Raw genomic sequence first — 16,659 nt, forward strand, 5'->3', positions numbered from 1 at the left:
ATAAACATGTATGATAATACTGAACGATTTTTGTTTGCGCTTATAACATATACCGTTTATCCCCTTACAAATCCTTGTGTTTTGACTTTTCCTTGAACATGGTACAAATACTCATATTTGGAGTTTAGTCTACGTACCTTCCATCTCTCGCCTGCGGATCAAACATTTCCGAGCGACATTTAAATTTCAGTTTGCTACTCGTCCAGTTTGAATCTTCCACACTGTGACCAAACACAATACATCAAGAATCTAAAATTATTACCTCGCTAGAGTCCTTTATCTCTTTATTTCCCGAGAGGTGTCTGCCGTTGATTGACGGGTGTTTCAGCAATTTTTTGCCATCAAGTCAAGTCAAGGCAAGTCAAGTCATCTTTATTTAGGCAGGGTAGCCCCATATGTGCCCATTGGCATCTAAATATAAATCAATCAAGAAAATTCCCGTTAAATAAATAAATAAATAAATAAACAAACAAACAAACAAACAAACAAGCGACTGAGGATCTCAGCTCAGGCCAACTCAACTTCGTTTCCAGGGTCTCTCATGAAGATTTGAGACCATAGGAACGAGGTTGAGGACAACGTTCCACCTTGCCTTCTTCCCATTCTCCTCGCGCCTTCACCGTTCACATTCTTGACTCTGTCGCCTTTCACAAAATTAACAAAAGCAAACTAAAGAAAGAACAAATTTGAATTGCTTTCCTAACAAAAGAGAAATGAGATTGCGTGTGATTTGAGTTTAGTTTATTTTTACTTCCAATGCTATCGAGGATATCGATCGTTTCCTGTTTATAATTTAGTTAAGTGGCATCTTATTTCATAATTTGTTACTCAAATTCCTGTTCCACTTATTCAACAGTCAAGCCGACACAAACTAATTAATATTTCCGGGACAAACGTGCGCCCATTTTACCGCATTCTTTCTTGAACAATAAAATGTACGTCACTCAAAATGAGGCGTTTTCAACACAAGGTGCTTAATGTGTCGTATTGGCCCTATGCGTAACGATCTCTGTCACGCGCCGTTTTATCCACGATACAAGAGCACACTAGATCCAAACACATATCACACTGCGATGGGAACATCAATTGCTGATCTGGACTCGCGTTTTTTGGAGACCCAAGATCTTACGTGGTCTTGTTACGGCAATGGTAAAGTTTCCACGATATCTCATTAAATAAAACATAAACCCAAGGTAATTCACAGTAGGATTATGCATTGTTCGTGTTAAGATTGGACAGCCAATGGTGATGGAGACAGAATATTTCGAAATAGAATTCACTGATCTTTTTAAGTTGGCGTCCCTTTAAATTACTTTAATCTCGACTCCTTCGCGCTGTGCTAGGAAGCTTGACCCGATCTCTGCCACCCTACACGCGATTTGTTGCTAACTTAGTCGAGGCGTTTCAAGTTGACATACCCTCAAGAGGTTGCAACCAGTTGCGAGATGGCTCTTGTGCAGTTTCAACAAGATCTTAATGATATGACGAGAAGTCAGAAGGGAGAGGTAAACATTATCTCTGTTGTATCTAGTCTGGCACTTCAGAAGCATGGAATTGAAGATTTCAATTTGTTTTTGATCTGAAAAACTGAAGGCATTTTGAAATTATTTAAACTTTACGAAGCTCGAAGCAGAACTTTAAATCTTTGCATGTGAGAGTTTAGAACAAATCTTTAAGTGTTTAGGGGTGCGGCTCATTTGCAAAACTCATTCTTTGTTTTCGATATTAGCATTTCACGTCTACTTAAGGCTGCAAAGCTTTTGATCTGCACCAAAAGAAAAGAATCGGAAGCCCTGGGGGCAAGAATTATATTTGAACAATTGTTATTTCCTTCATTCGATTGATTGTTTCTTGGCTTTCGCTGATAAATAAATGTTTAATGGGTCGTTATATCGTCCTCATTCATGAAACTGTACAGAAACCAAGGATAAATTAAACAGTTTGCGAGATACCGATAACTATGATTTGATTTGCAAATGTTTTATCTTGAATTGTGCACCTTTAGGAATTCCAAAAAACTTGTAAATTTTTAAAAAAATTCTTTGACAGCTACCTAAAATAAACAAATAGTACAAAAATGTGCAAAGTCTTTTCCATGTTAAATGAACTCAATTAGATTAATTGCCTAATGCAAAGTGGTGTCATCTCAAGGGAATTTCCTTTGTTTGTTTCAAACATCAATTAAAATTAGGAAAACTGAGATAGAAAATAATTCTAACACGATGTAAGTAGTAACTCTGCTTTGTACTTGAAAACGTAATATATGACGTTCAGAAAATCTACAGATCTAGAAAAGAGGGCCATAGAAAAGTTCAATTTGGTTCAAAGTACCAATGTTCCCAAGGTGTCGGGTAAATACTGTAATGGCCTAAGGAAATAAAATTAGCATAAAAGCAAAGACTTAAATGTACGGCAGGGGTAAAATAACGTGCGCGTTAAAGAAAATAATGTGCCAAAGCGTTTTCGGGCTAGATTATACCATCTCTTTTTACGACAGAAGAGAAATATTGCTCTGTCACTAGAAAAATATGTCTTACGCTATCTTACCTTGCTATATTCTTGTAAATGTAAAGAAAATGTGAATGTCTTATATAAGCTCGCAAAACACTTAAGAGCTCTCTTCAAGTCGTTATTAAAGCAGCTTAGTCACGGCATTTTGAGTTATTTTGGCCACGTACAGAATTACCTTAAAATGAAAGGAAACGTTAAAATAGTAGTTAACTCAGATAGAAAAACACGAAAGAGATGATATTGAACCTTATTATATGGCTATGTCTCACAAGGACTGGGAACTACCGAATTCACGAATTTTTATTGGCTGAAATCGATATCGAAATCGGTCTAGATTTTCCCATCTAAAGCGGCACCTAGACCGTTAATGTTTTGCGGCGAAAAAGTTGCAAACTAAAATGCAAAAATATTGACTTTTTTCTTCTAACAATATTTATTTATGGAAGTGCTAAAAAGCCTGATGAGAAAAAAAAAAGTAAAAAGGACAAGCAAACCTTGGCAGAATTAAGCTCAGCTCATCGCTGTTCGCAAGCAAAATGTCAGTTAGTACAAACCAGTTACATTAAACGACTTAAATTGTTCTTGTTTGCCAAATAATAAACATCTTATTAACCGAACTTAGTGGGTCTGTATGGGAGAATCTTGACCTCGGTCGTGGGTACAGACCTCCCTGAGTTCGGCCTGTACACACGGTCTGCTCGGTCTGCTCGGCTAATAAGAACTAAATAAAGAAAGAAGAATGGAGAAGATTACTACAGATAACAAGCGACGAACTTGAAAAAATTAGGCTTAAGTTATCAAGATGGGCAAACCGTGAGGTCGCACCTTTAACTGTTGGAATTAGAATTCGAGGGAATTAGAGTTAGAGGGAGAACCGGAGAACGTGGATGAAACCATCAGAGCGCAGAAACGAGAACAAACAACAAACCCAACCCACTAATGACACTATTCCCAAAACATAACGCTAAAATCTTAAAGGTGAATTAAGGCTAATTATCAAGCATTGCAATAATTCTCTCTACAGATCAGCTTTTCTACTTCACAAGTTGAAGGAAGAGACTACGACACGCTGCAACGCCGCTATGATGGCCTTTGGAGTGAAAACGAAAAAATGAGAAAGGAGCTGGAAGAGGTGAAAGCAAGAACCCGATACTCTACGAGTACTGAAAGTCAATGGCAAGAGAACCGAGAGAAGGAGAGGCTCCGTTCCGAGAACATCACACTACAGGCTCAAATTGAGGCGCTGAAGAAGGAGGCGGCTGATTTAAGCACAAGATCTGACCACACCATGAGAGTGCACACTAGTTCAGTCCAGATAGACAGCAATGAAGAATTCTATCGTCAGGAGATCAAAGATAGGGATGCAGTTATCGACAAGCTACGATCGGAAACGATGACTCTGCATGCTGAAATTGAAGGACTGAGGCGTGACATACGATCTTTCCACAGCAGGACCGAGTTTGAAGCTTTACAGTTGAAGTACGACGAGATACTGAAAGACAGGGATACACTCCGTGAGAAATTGATGGAGGTAAGGACCACGAGCGAGAGAGATGTGTCTGTTCACATTGAAAGCCGCATGGAAGGCTTCCAACAAGAGGTAAGAGATCGGGAAGCCCTGATCGACAAGTTGCGCTCAGAGAACCTGATTGTCAAGAACGAACTTGAATCATTGAAGAGAGAGGTCAGCGGAAAGGAATCTGACACAGATGTTTACCTTAAAGACATTGAACGCCTCAGGCAAGAGATCGCAACCTTGAAGACCAGCAGTTCAGATTACGACACTCTGAAGAAGACTTACGAAGAAGTGCGCAAGGAAAGGGATTTTGTACGTAAACAGCTGTTCGAGTGCAAGACACAAAGCGAGAACGAAATCTCAGTTCACCTCGAGAGCTATTATCAAGCCTATAAACAAGACGTTAGAGAGAAAGAAATTGCCATTGATCGGATGCGTACAGAAACCACCACTTTGAGGGCTGAGTTGGAGGCCTTAAGAAGAGAAATGGCAACTTTCTACAAGAGAACAGAGTACGAGTCTTTGAAGCTTCAATACGATGAGATGTGGAAAGAAAGGGACGCCCTCCGAGAGGAGCTGATAGATTTCAAGTCAAAATCTGAGCGCGATGTTCTGATCCAAGTGGAGAACAAGACTATGATCATCCAAAAAGAGATCAGAGAAAAGGAAATGGAGATCGCCAAGCTTCGCTCCGAGGCCATGTCCATTCAGATGAACTTTGATGTGCTCAAGCGAGACTTTGAGAGCAAACAACACTTGATCGAAGGCTTCCAATCCGAGATTGAGCGACTCAAAGGTGACATTATCACACTCAAGTCAACAACGGTCACCACCACAGAATACGAATCACTGCAACGAATGTACGAAGACGTGTTGAAGGAGAGGGATGCCATTCGACTTGAGCTGATTGAGTTTAGATCCAACAGCGAGCGTGAACTTGCTATCCAAGTGGAAAACCAAATCAGAGTCTACCGTGAGGATATCAGGGAGAAAGAAGTCGCCATTAGCAACTTCCGCTCTGAAAACATGAAGTTCCAAGCAGAGTTTGAGACGTTCAAGAGAGAAGCTGACAGCAAGCAGTATATGATAGATGGACACGTGGTGGAGATCGACCGCCTGAAGAACGAGATCAATGCATTAAACAAACGCATTGTGGAGTTCGAGTCTGTCAAGCGATCTTACGAAGATGTCTGCCGAGAACGTGATTACATCCAGAGGCAGTTTGCAGATTTCAAATCTAGGAGCGAACAAGATACAACCTTTCAAATTCAAATCCAAACTGATGGTTTCCGACAAGAGATCAAAGAGAAAGATCTGGCCATTGAAAGATTCTCGTCCCAGAACAAACTTCTTATGGAAGAGGTTGATGGATTGAAGAGGGAACGAAACACTTTCTACAGCAAATCAGAATACGATTCCTTGAGGCAACAGTATGAAGAAATGTGGAAAGAAAGAGATGCTCTTCGTGGACAGATTGCTGAGCTAAGATCCAAGGGTGAAAGGGACCTAATCGTTCAGATAGAAAGTCGCACCGAAACGTACCGCACAGAGATAAGAGAGAAAGAAACCATCATCAGTCGCTTGCAGTCGGAGAGCATGAAGTACCAGACAGAAATAGATGGTCTGAAGAGGCAACTGGGCAACCAAGAGGGTTATCTGATTGAAATTGAACGCCTGAAGAAAGAAGTTAACGCACTGAGATTCCCAGACATCCGTGCCAGCGCAGAGTTTATCTCCTTGCGGCGAACTTACGAAGAGGTTTGTAAAGAGCGAGACGCACTGAGAGGCCAAGTTATTGACATCAAGACGAAAGGAGACCAAGAGCATGAGAACCAAGTCAGAATCTACCGTGAAGAGATCAGAGAGAAAGATGTAGAAATCAACAGACTTCGATCAGAAGGAATGGCATTCAAGGCTGAAATTGAAGGATTTAAAAGAGATCTCGGCAACCAGGAGGCCTATCTGATTGAAATTGAACGCCTCAAGAAGGAAGTTACCACACTTAGATTCCCTGACATCCGTGGTAGCGCAGAGTTTATCTCCTTGAAGCGAACCTACGAAGAAGTCTGTAAAGAACGGGACGCATTGAGAGGCCAGGTTGTTGACATTAAGATGAAGGGAGACCAAGAGCATGAGAACCAAGTCAGAATCTACCGTGAAAAGATCAGAGAGAAAGAAGTAGCAATGGAAAATCTTCGCGTGGAGAGCATGTCATTTAAGGCAGAAATTGAAAGATTAAGGAGAGATCTCGGTAATCAAGACGCCTATTTGATTGAAATAGACCGTTTGAAGAAGGAAGTCAACACATTAAAGTTCCCTGACATCCGTGGCAGCGCAGAGTTTATTTCCTTGCAGCAAACATACGAAGAACTTTGCAAAGAACGAGACGCACTGAGAGGCCAAGTGGTAGATATCAAGATGAAGGGAGAACAGAACCTTGAAAACCAAGTCAGAATTTATCGTGAAGAGATTAGGGAGAAGGAAGTAGAAATCAACAGACTTCGATCAGAAGGCATAACATTCAAGGCTGAAATTGAAGGCTTCAAGAGAGACCTCGGCAACCAAGAGGCTTATCTAAATGAAATTGAACGCTTGAAGAAAGAGGTTAACACACTGAGATTCCCAGACATCCGTAGCAGCGCAGAGTTTATCTCCTTGCACCGAACTTACGAAGAAGTTTGCAAAGAACGAGATGCACTGAGAGGCCAAGTGGTTGACATCAAGATGAAGGGAGACCAAGAGCATGAAAGCCAAGTGAAAATTTATCGCGAAGAGATCAGAGAGAAAGAAGTAGAAATCAACAGACTTCGATCAGAAGGAATGGCATTCAAGGCTGAAATCGACGGATTCAAGAGAGACCTCGCCAACCAGGAAGTCTATTTGATGGAAATTGAACGCCTCAAGAAAGAAGTCAACACATTAAGGTTCCCGGACATCCGTGGTAGTGCGGAGTTCGTCTCCTTACAGCGCACATACGAAGAGGTTTGCAAAGAACGAGATACACTGAGAGGCCAGGTTATAGATATCAAGGTGAAGGGAGATCAAGAGCATGAAAACCAAATCACAATGTACCGTGAAGAGATTAGAGAGAAGGAAATAGAAATCAAGAGACTTCGCACCGAAATCATGACATTTAAGGCAGAAATTGAAGGATTGAAGAGGGACCTGACGACCACTAAGCAGCGAAGTGAGATAGAGGTGGAACGCGTTAGGAAGGAATCATCAGTAATAAGCCCTTCCGTTATCCGCAGCAGTGCCGAGTTTGTCACCCTACAACGATCATACGAAGCAATCTGCCAAGAGAGAGACAGCCTCCGCCAGCAAATGATCGACACGAGAACAAAGAACGAGCGTGAAGTGTCCATTCAAATCGACAATCAAGCAAGACTTTACCGTGAAGAAATCAAGGAAAAAGATGCCGCTTTGCAGATGCTTCGTTCAGAAGCGATTACACTTCGAACTGAAGTCGAGTCCTTGAAGCGTGACCTCCGCATCGCAAAAGAGACCCCTGTACATGACACGAAGATGGAACAAGAGCTGTTTAACCTGAGAACAAAGTTTGCTAAGCTCCAAGAAGAATACAACATTGTCATGTTGGCAAAGAGCAAGTTGGAGGAGGAGATGGTCATCAAAGTCAACAGTGGAATGGCTGACAAACAAGACTACATCTACAAGATTGAGAAGGAGAATAGAGAATTGAAGTCCGAGAACGAGTATTACGAGAAGACCATGCAGGAAAAGAATACAGCTATTGGTGATTTGGACCTGAAGATCAGACACTTGCAGAAAAAGGTTGAAAATTTAAAGAAAGAGATTTTTGTCGCTGACGAAGCCTACGAGAAAGCGGAGCTCCGCCTGAAGGAGGTGCTGAAGGCAGACTACAAGCCTGTGACCACATATGAAGTTCACCGCTACCGGACCTCAACAGCGGAGTCCCCCTCAGCTGCCTATAGCAGTTCAGCATCCACCTACACCGTGAACAATGCCGCATTCAGTGGTGCTGATGCTTTGCGGTTTAGTGCCACATCCACACCAATGAAATCCGTTCTCGATGGCGAACGCACCGACGTTGTACGCAAGACCGGCACCATAACCTTATCAACAGGGCTCGACAGTGACCTGGCCAGGGCTGAAGGAAACTTCCAGAGCAGCGAGGATACCGCAAAAACTACCAAGACCGTGCTGATATCAGACAAGGTCGAGGGAATTACTGATTCTGGAAGAGTTGGTACTAGTTACCGCTCGACGTATTCCATTCAGCCTTCAACTTACAGAAGCAGTTCTGGTACAAGCTACCGCACAAGCACTGGACGTACGTCTGTTTCTGGAGGGTCTGGTAACAGAGCGTCCTATTCCAGCGGCGGGCGTAAGTACTCTGGCCGCTACTCAGCCACAAGGAAGTTCTACTAGTGTTCCAGATGCACTGGTCTTGTCGTTAGAAGAGGAACACTATCTTATAAGGAATCGTATGCAATAGGCATGCAGTGAAAGGTATCTTTCGTTTTGAACTTGCACTACCAATTAATCATGAGTGTATTGTATCTAACTAAGACTAAAACGGGCTGTGTTATAACATCTTAGGTAACTTTCGCATAAATAGAGATTGGCATGAAAATGGAAAACGTTGACGTTGCGAAGGAACAGTCGATTAATCAAGCAGCTAACAAACAAACAAACAAACAGACTAACAAACAAGCAAAAAGGAAACTGGGCTATTTTGAATTGACAAGAGACCATCATAGTCTCTCGGAATCGAAGATTAGGAAAAACATACAGCATTTAAATTTGTATTGGAACTGTTTATACCGTACCTCGGGAAAAGCTCGATGGTGGGTGACTTAAATCTTTTTCAAAATTGACCAGATCTTTTACTCATAAATAGAGAAGACAATCTCAGTGAATCGTCTAAAGTGTTATGACCCAGCCGTTACATACGATCGATATATAACGTTTTCGCTAGTGGAAAGGTATTTTAGGTCCTTAAAGGAGCTCAGTCACGGTGTTTTGAGTTATTTTAGCCACATCAAAAACTACCTTTGAATTGAAGGAAACCTGAAAATAGTAGTTAAATAAGATAGAAAAACACCAAAGAGATAATAATAAACCATAAAGGAACAAGGATGGTTACGGATGGAGAAGCTTAACACGGATTACAAACGACGAACTTGAAAAATTTAGGCTTAACTTTTCAAGATGCGCAAACCGTGACGCAGCTCCTTTAAGAACTAAGCATGCAGTAAGTATTTCATATAATTTGCACATTTTTATGGCGAGAGCCCTTGTTTGTTCGTGGGTTAGATATTTGAGTTCATTGGATATATATTTAAAGGTGTAATAGTTATGGGGAAATAATTATTTAGTGTGACGTGTATTGACAAGCGTGGATTATATTCTGAGTTTGCATATGCTAGGTTGAGATTCGTTTGATATTTTTTAAACTTTTCCGACGTATGAATCTTTTTAGCTTCTTTTTCTCCCTTTCCTGTCAAAATCAAGGAGGACATTTTTAAAATTTCCTGTACACGTGTTAGTTTCAGTGTTGGTGAATAGTTCCTACGGGTGTCAGATCAGCAAACAAAAGTGAAATATTTTGGGAGAGCTGGACTAAAGCTGTCAGATTTACTGTGTATAACAACTGCAATGAAACGTTATCTCCGGTTATCGAAGAAATATGATCATATCAGACCAACGAAGTAGATAACTTGATACACACTTCCCTTTGTTAGATTCAACATCAAACCTCGTATTTATTTTTATCATCATGAATTTTTCAATAAAATAAGTGTTTGCTGTATTAATCAATGTGTGGGCATTTATTTAGCGTCTGCTATTAAGGATGAACTTACCCGGGAGTGGCACTACCGCATAAAAGAGACAGGGTTGCTCGTCGTACCTTTTAGGGGTTAAATTAAAAAAAGCGGTTTTGGTATCTCTAAAGGTGTTCAGCATCAAAATGTCCACAGTGGGAGCTTTTGCCGTACCTTTGAGGGTATTGAGCCGAAAAAAAATGAAAGGAGATATTTGACAATCAACTCACTTTTAATTTTGTCTCAAAATTAGTACCTCTTAGAGGTGGAAAAAAAATTGAGCCACACCCACAAAATCTTGGTAGCTCTTAGGGGTTCTTCTCAAAGGTTCCGTCGGGCACCCTCGTCCATTTTATATGGGAGTCCACCCGCGGGTGAACTTAGCTCTTCTGTAATGATACTAGTAAGAACTACTCATAAAGACAGCACTACAGCGACTGTTCTTTGTGTTTCAGCCACATGCTAAGGCTGAGGTCGAGTGGGGGGGGGGGGGTACTCTGTAAATCTTTGGGTAGGGGTGTGTAACTGGTCACTGAAACTCTTACCCTACAACAAACCATGATCAGCTTAATTTTGCTTAAACTAGGCACCAAAAACCCCTACAATATCCAACACTAGTTATTTTTAACATACAACCATTATCACTATCAAAGTTCGACATATGCTAACTAAACCAATGTCTTATAAGTCACTTCCGGGTTTCATTTTCTATTATAGAACCCCCGTGTAAAGAGCCTCGTTTTAGACTACGTTTCGATGCGTTTTCGCCTAGTCACCGTCCACAATAGTACGATATGAGAGAAACTCATCGTTTTCCCTATAAACGCGTTCATTTGAAAACGCGGTCCAAAGTGTAGCAATTGAAAACGGAACATCATCATATTAGTAGCTATTAGTGTGGACAGCGAAAACAGAGCCTGTCACGTATGTGGCCAGCAATTAGAAGCCTCGTCCTTTCGTGACCCATAACAAAAATCCTGTCACACACTCTCAACTCACTCATGGTAAATTACGGGGGTACCAACGACCTGATGTGTTTGTTTCTCATAACGCTGCTTTGACTGCTTTAGGCTATCTGCTCTGTTTTTAACCAGCTTGAGTTAATTTTAGGTCGCGCGATAAAAATTATTTTATCTGTTCGATTATTCTAGGGGAACTTTAGTCTTGTCAAATTTTAATATCAAGGCTTTTATGTCCATTCCCTGAAAACCTTAGCTCTTATAAAAGTGCTTTTCCAAGAATCATAGCCGATCTTTTTTCGGTACCAAAAACGAAATTTTTATTATCAATCCGAAAACAACAGGGACAACTCTCTTTAAAATAGGCCGGGATTCAACAGAACAGGTAATTTAACGAAACGATCCGTTGGGTGCCCCTGAATTATATCAATCACCGAAAAATTCCGGTATTCGAACTCCACGGTCTCGGATCTAAGAACGTCATCTGTCGCAATGTTAACTTTCAACTAGAAAGGGTTTTGGAGCTAAGCAAAGTTTAGTCCAGCCTGTCCAGTTCAGTTCTGTTCATCTCTCTGTCACGCAACGCTACGCAATCCTGGCCGTTTCACTCTAAAAGACCTTACAAACGGGTGTCTGGAAAACCCGAATAGCGAATAGCGAATAGTCGCGAATAGCGAATAGTCCCGAATAGCGAATAGCGAATAGTACGAATAGTCTCGAATAGTGCGAATAGTGGCGCACAGTCTCGAATAGTGGCGAATAGTGGCAAATAGTGGCAAATTAGTGGCAAATCGTAGCAGATAGGGTACCCAGTATCTCGCAGTCAACCTCGCAGCAACGTAGGATGGGATTTTCCCGCTAGAAAGCACAGACGCTTATCAGGACAAAAGGTGTTTCTAAAGATAGTTTCTTCTGTTTTAACCGCTCCAAAAGCGTAAATACGTCTTTATTGGGTTATCCTTGTGTTTTCTGTTTTCTTAATGACGGCGATGGACAGCCCGAGCCTGAGTCCGGAGAAGAAAAGGTAATAAATTCACTGAAATTCTGTTGCTCATTTGGATAATTAATTAACGCAGGATATTAGACCTAAAGCGGTGACTATTGACGACTATTCGTCACAATTCGCCACTTTTCGCGATTGTTGGCCACTATTCGCACTATTCGAGATTATTCGCTATTCGCTATTCGCGACTATTCGCTATTCGCTATTCGGGTTTTCCAGACACCCCTTACAAACAGCTATGAGAATCCACTGTCTACACTGACCTTTCAATTCATACGAACCATGGAAATTTCCCTTTAGGCTGCTCCTGCTTGTTGATGTTAAAATCTTCGGTCCTCGACCGCAACTTGACGGCCTCACACGCGGTCATTCAAAGTGCATAGTTTTTGGCTCCCTACGAGTTGAATTCGTTGCAATTTCAGCCTTCAAAAACGCCAGAATTCTCTGAAAATTGGTCATCTTTCACTGAATGGGTTTCTAAATTACTCAAGTTAAACGCTCACCGAACGCGAGCTGTTTTCTTCTCAACACAACTGAGTCTTTGCTCATCAAATAGAGTCCTAAAGTGTGTCGTCACAAAAAAATAAATTTGAGAAATTATGGGATTTGGCGCCATTTTTGAGTTATTTTTTGTAAAAAAAATACCTCTTAGTCGGCGCGTCGGGTATGTTATGAACGGGTCAGTGGGTGAGTGAGTGAGTGAGTGAGTGAGTGAGTGAGAGATGTATGTATGTCACACCAATCAGATTGATCTACTATAAACAGCCAATCAAATTTCTTGTTGTAAAGGTAAATGGTATGTGAGAAGATTTGATCCCGATACCGTTCAGAACGGCCATATTTATTCTTCTGTAAAAGAGGAAGAAGTCTTCATAAATTGGGCTTACTTCGACATCTTCTGTGGGTTAGGCTGAGGATTTGTGGGCGGGCTTGATAATCATTTGCAACTGGATAATCAGTCAAAGAAACATAGTGTTTGGCATATAACTACGAGCATGCGATGAAGGATGAGCTTTTCCCATTAGATAAGGTTTTGAATTAAATGAGTCTAAGCCGCTCTACTACTAGGTTTAAGATGTGAATTAAAAAAAAAGTTGATGTGGTTTCTATGATAGGAACAATTGTATTTTAGGGGGGGGGGGGGCGGGGGGCGGAATACACTACTGGGAATGTGAAGAGGTTGCGACCAGGTTCAAATCGTTTGCTTGTTGTATTGAAACCTAAATATTGCTGAAGAGTTCGTAATGAGTGTTCCGGGCGTGTCGTTAGTTTCAGCATCAATTGATGAGTTTCAATGTGAAAAGCGAAGAGACTACGATTAATTTGGTTAACAGAACAAAAAGATATTATTCTGTGACGATTTTACAATTATAATGGTTATTGTTTACTACTGGAATGAGAAGATACGTTTTAAAATCGTTTCTCTTCAATGTTATCAGGGTTTTCAGTTTTCGCCAACACGAATTGTAGTAGAAGAAAAAGAAAATTGTTTTTGTTCAAGATAACTTTAGTGAGGTACACTGTATATGAAGTCTTGAGCGTTTTATTGTATTAAACACAAGGACTTTGCTAATTGAAAAATAAAGACTGACGCGTATTCTGCCGGTTTGTGATTTTCAGTCCGGTTTGGAGGTCCTTTGGAGGGGAGGGTGACAGTTACATACATATATTGGGTTGTTTTAGAGTGCGTAATTTTCAATGTAATGGTGTCTAGCTAGTTATATATGAACGAGATGAGTCTTGAGTTTTGAAGCAGTTCATGAGTTAGTAGTATGCAGATGGCACGAGATATTTTTATTTTCAGTTACAAAGGGTAACTTGATACTTTTGTTTTTCACAAGGAGTAAATTCAATTAGAGGTCACGAATCGCCGCTTCTAGTTCTTAGGACATGTTTTAGAGAAGACGAGACTATTTAGATTTGAAACAGTTCTAAAGTTTACAATTGTAAATGCAGGTAACGGTTGTTTTGTTCTTTTTGTATGAAAATATGACGAGATATTTTTATCTTTTAGTTACAAAGGGTAATTTGACACTTTTGTTTTTCACAAGGGAGTAAATTCAATTAGAGCTGACGAATCGTCACGACTTGTTCCCATGAAATGTTTAAACAAACAAAACGAGATGTTGCTATTTTTAGTTACAAATGGTAACTTAACACTTTTGTTTTTTACATGGGAGTAAATCCAATTAGAGCTGACAACTTATCACCTCTTGTTTCCAGAGTATTAAACAAAAAGAAGCTAACATCTTTGGACAGTTTTTGTGTGTCTGCAGCAGCAGTATAATATTTTTAATTCATGGGCATTTTATGACATTCGTTTCAGTCCGAGATCTTTTTTTAAAGGTAAAAAAAAATATGAAAACTGTTCAAATGTTCTTTGAAGACTACGGACGCCAAATCAGATTTAATCAGACTTAAAGTGCCAGAGAGGTTATTTCTCCTTCTTGCTATTTTTGGCGAAGTAGTGTTGTTGCGTTCTGTAAGAGGTAAACTTATGACTCGTATAAAATGAGGAAAGGTTTCTCTTAACTTAAGTATTTCTACGCACAAATTTCTCTTTGGGGCTGGAAGGGCTATGTGGTCAGTGAGTGAGGGAGTCAAGCCTGTGTGCGTCCCGCCAATCACAGTGTGGGTTGTATCAAATAACGAATCAAATTGCCTCTTAGAAAATAGGATGGTATCTATATTAATCTGGAGATTTTACATTTTACATTGTTATATCTAGGGAGAATTACATATGAAAAGTATTTTGTGTGACGCTCAGCTGCTTACAACGCACATGCTGTCAGCAAAATGCCCAACACTAAATTGCGATTTTAGCGTTCGTGTTAGACGGGCTGATTTTGCCGACCGAAGTGAAAATTGTAGAAAGTACTCATCTGTGTTATCATGAAGTTACTTCTGTGGTTATTACAAACTGTTGCAGAAATGGTAAGAAATCTGGTCATGGCCAACGTGTACGTTATCCCGAGGTTGGTTGGGAATATTTCGTATGGTAGGTGCGGTGTCATACAAGATGTTTGCTATGGTAGTCGCATGAAAGAAAGAGGATGGCAGAGAAACAATTGTAGATCAGAGAGACGTGGATATTGGTAAAGCTGCAGATGCTGTTGTTCAAACTGAGTATGCGTGCAAAGAGGTATCAACAAAGATTCGAAGCGTTAGTTTATTGAAATTTAGAGAAAGAGCAGTCTTTCCTAAATGTGAAACAAGTGAAGGATTGTGCGCAAACGCTAGGGATTTTAAGCTCACGTCCTCGGTCGACTACAATAATTATTTAGAGGGAACAAGATGCTCTGCAAATGAGTTAAAAGGTGTAAGATCGAAATATTGTATTTTCGTGTGTAGCGGATGATGTAAAGGGACGACTGAAAGACGTAAGCTTAGATGTCGAGAACCTTCAAGAATCTGTTCCAAACTTACACAAAAATAGAAAGATAAGATGCTTATTTGACAGAGTACTGGGGCTGTTCCAAGGTCGTCGATACTTAACAAGTTCAGACAAAGTAGTATTCGAAAAGAGCACGTCTGTTTTATTAAGTATTTCGTTGGGATATCAGCTAAAAAGGAGAAAAAGAAGGAAAAAAGTTGTTTTGAAGAATCGTTGTGAAATATTTAGGGACAACAATCATCAAAGGTTGTACAAAAACATTAAACTCTATAATGCCATTGACTGGAATCCGGGACCAGTGTACGTGAATGAGTTACCCTTATCATAACTGTTAAGAGTCCACCGAGTACTGCTACCTCCAGGGCTTTTAAGTCACAAAAAAATAACTCTTGCACGCCTTGCGTGTTTATGTTCGAATAGAGCGTCCTTAAAAAAGGGTCCTTGCCTAAAATTACCTCTTAATTGTAATTCCCAGCCGAAATATAAAGGATGAAAATTTGGTACTGCCCCATATAAATCTCTCTAATTTTGAGTCAGTTCTAAACTGAAGGAACTGAGACAAATTTTGAAGGGTTGGTATGGGATGCCATCAAACTTTGATCCCTTATATCTCTATCGGAAATTGCAATTCAGAGCTAATTTTTGGGATGAGGGCATCTTTTAGGATCCTCTATAAGAATATGACATCATATCCCATAATTTCAAAATTTTTATTTTTGTGACGTCATCACTTTAGGACTCTATCGAATAATCCGCGGGCTCAGTTTAGCGAGAAGTTTGAGACTGGGATGACTTATGCGTTACACTGCTCGTGACACGTCGAATCTCGATTTTCAAGAAACTTGAAACCGGTTAAAAAAGCCGTTAAATCGAAAAGGAAAAAAATGAGCATAGCTTCAGTGAAGAGATTCAACAAAGGATATTTCAGAGCGGTAATTATTGGAAATTGGGAATGATATCTGCAATATTAGTCTCCTCCGCAGCCTTTTTTTGGGATGTCACGCAGCGCAAGGTTTCTTTGGGGGGAGCGTTGCGTGACATTCCAAAAAACGGCCGCGGAGGAGACTACTGTAATATAAGCTTTGAATACTGCTGTGTGCGTGACCTATTTATGAGTAAGACGCCGGCCAATCAGCACATCGAGTGAATTAGCGCTCCGCCTCACAAATCGACTAAAATGATTATTCTGGGTGGTGTACGATTGAGAAAAGGGAAAATATTAAGGAAAATATTGGCTGCTCTGCTCGTGTGTTTCGTATCTACGTGTGAAATTGCGAACAACTCGGCGCTCGTTTGCTTCATTTGCGCATGTGTGCTCGCTCACTTTACGGAGGCCGCTTACTATACGTGGGCTTCGTTCAGCGCGTGTAGGCTTTTAAACAAAGTTTTGTCTTTAAACTTGTAGGTTGCCATCTGTGCAGTCCGTTACCCCATTCCATCTCTCAAAAGGTCACTCAATCTCTCACTGA

General features: G+C 40.5%; 1 protein-coding gene across 1 annotated transcript; it reads left to right on the forward strand.

Moving 5' to 3' along the window:
- The first annotated feature begins 1,244 nt into the window (after positions 1-1,244).
- On the forward strand, positions 1,245-9,825 carry LOC110052890 (uncharacterized). Its single transcript, XM_089294104.1, has 2 exons — positions 1,245-1,505; positions 3,536-9,825. Exons 1-2 carry the CDS (start codon positions 1,446-1,448, stop codon positions 8,435-8,437), a joined length of 4,962 nt encoding a protein of 1,653 aa, XP_089150230.1. The 5' UTR covers positions 1,245-1,445; the 3' UTR covers positions 8,438-9,825.
- The last annotated feature ends 6,834 nt before the right edge of the window (positions 9,826-16,659 follow it).

This window comes from Orbicella faveolata, unplaced genomic scaffold (genome assembly GCF_042242905.1).
Source record: "Orbicella faveolata isolate gen_17 unplaced genomic scaffold, um_ofav_v1 contig_25, whole genome shotgun sequence".
NCBI lineage: Eukaryota > Metazoa > Cnidaria > Anthozoa > Scleractinia > Merulinidae > Orbicella > Orbicella faveolata.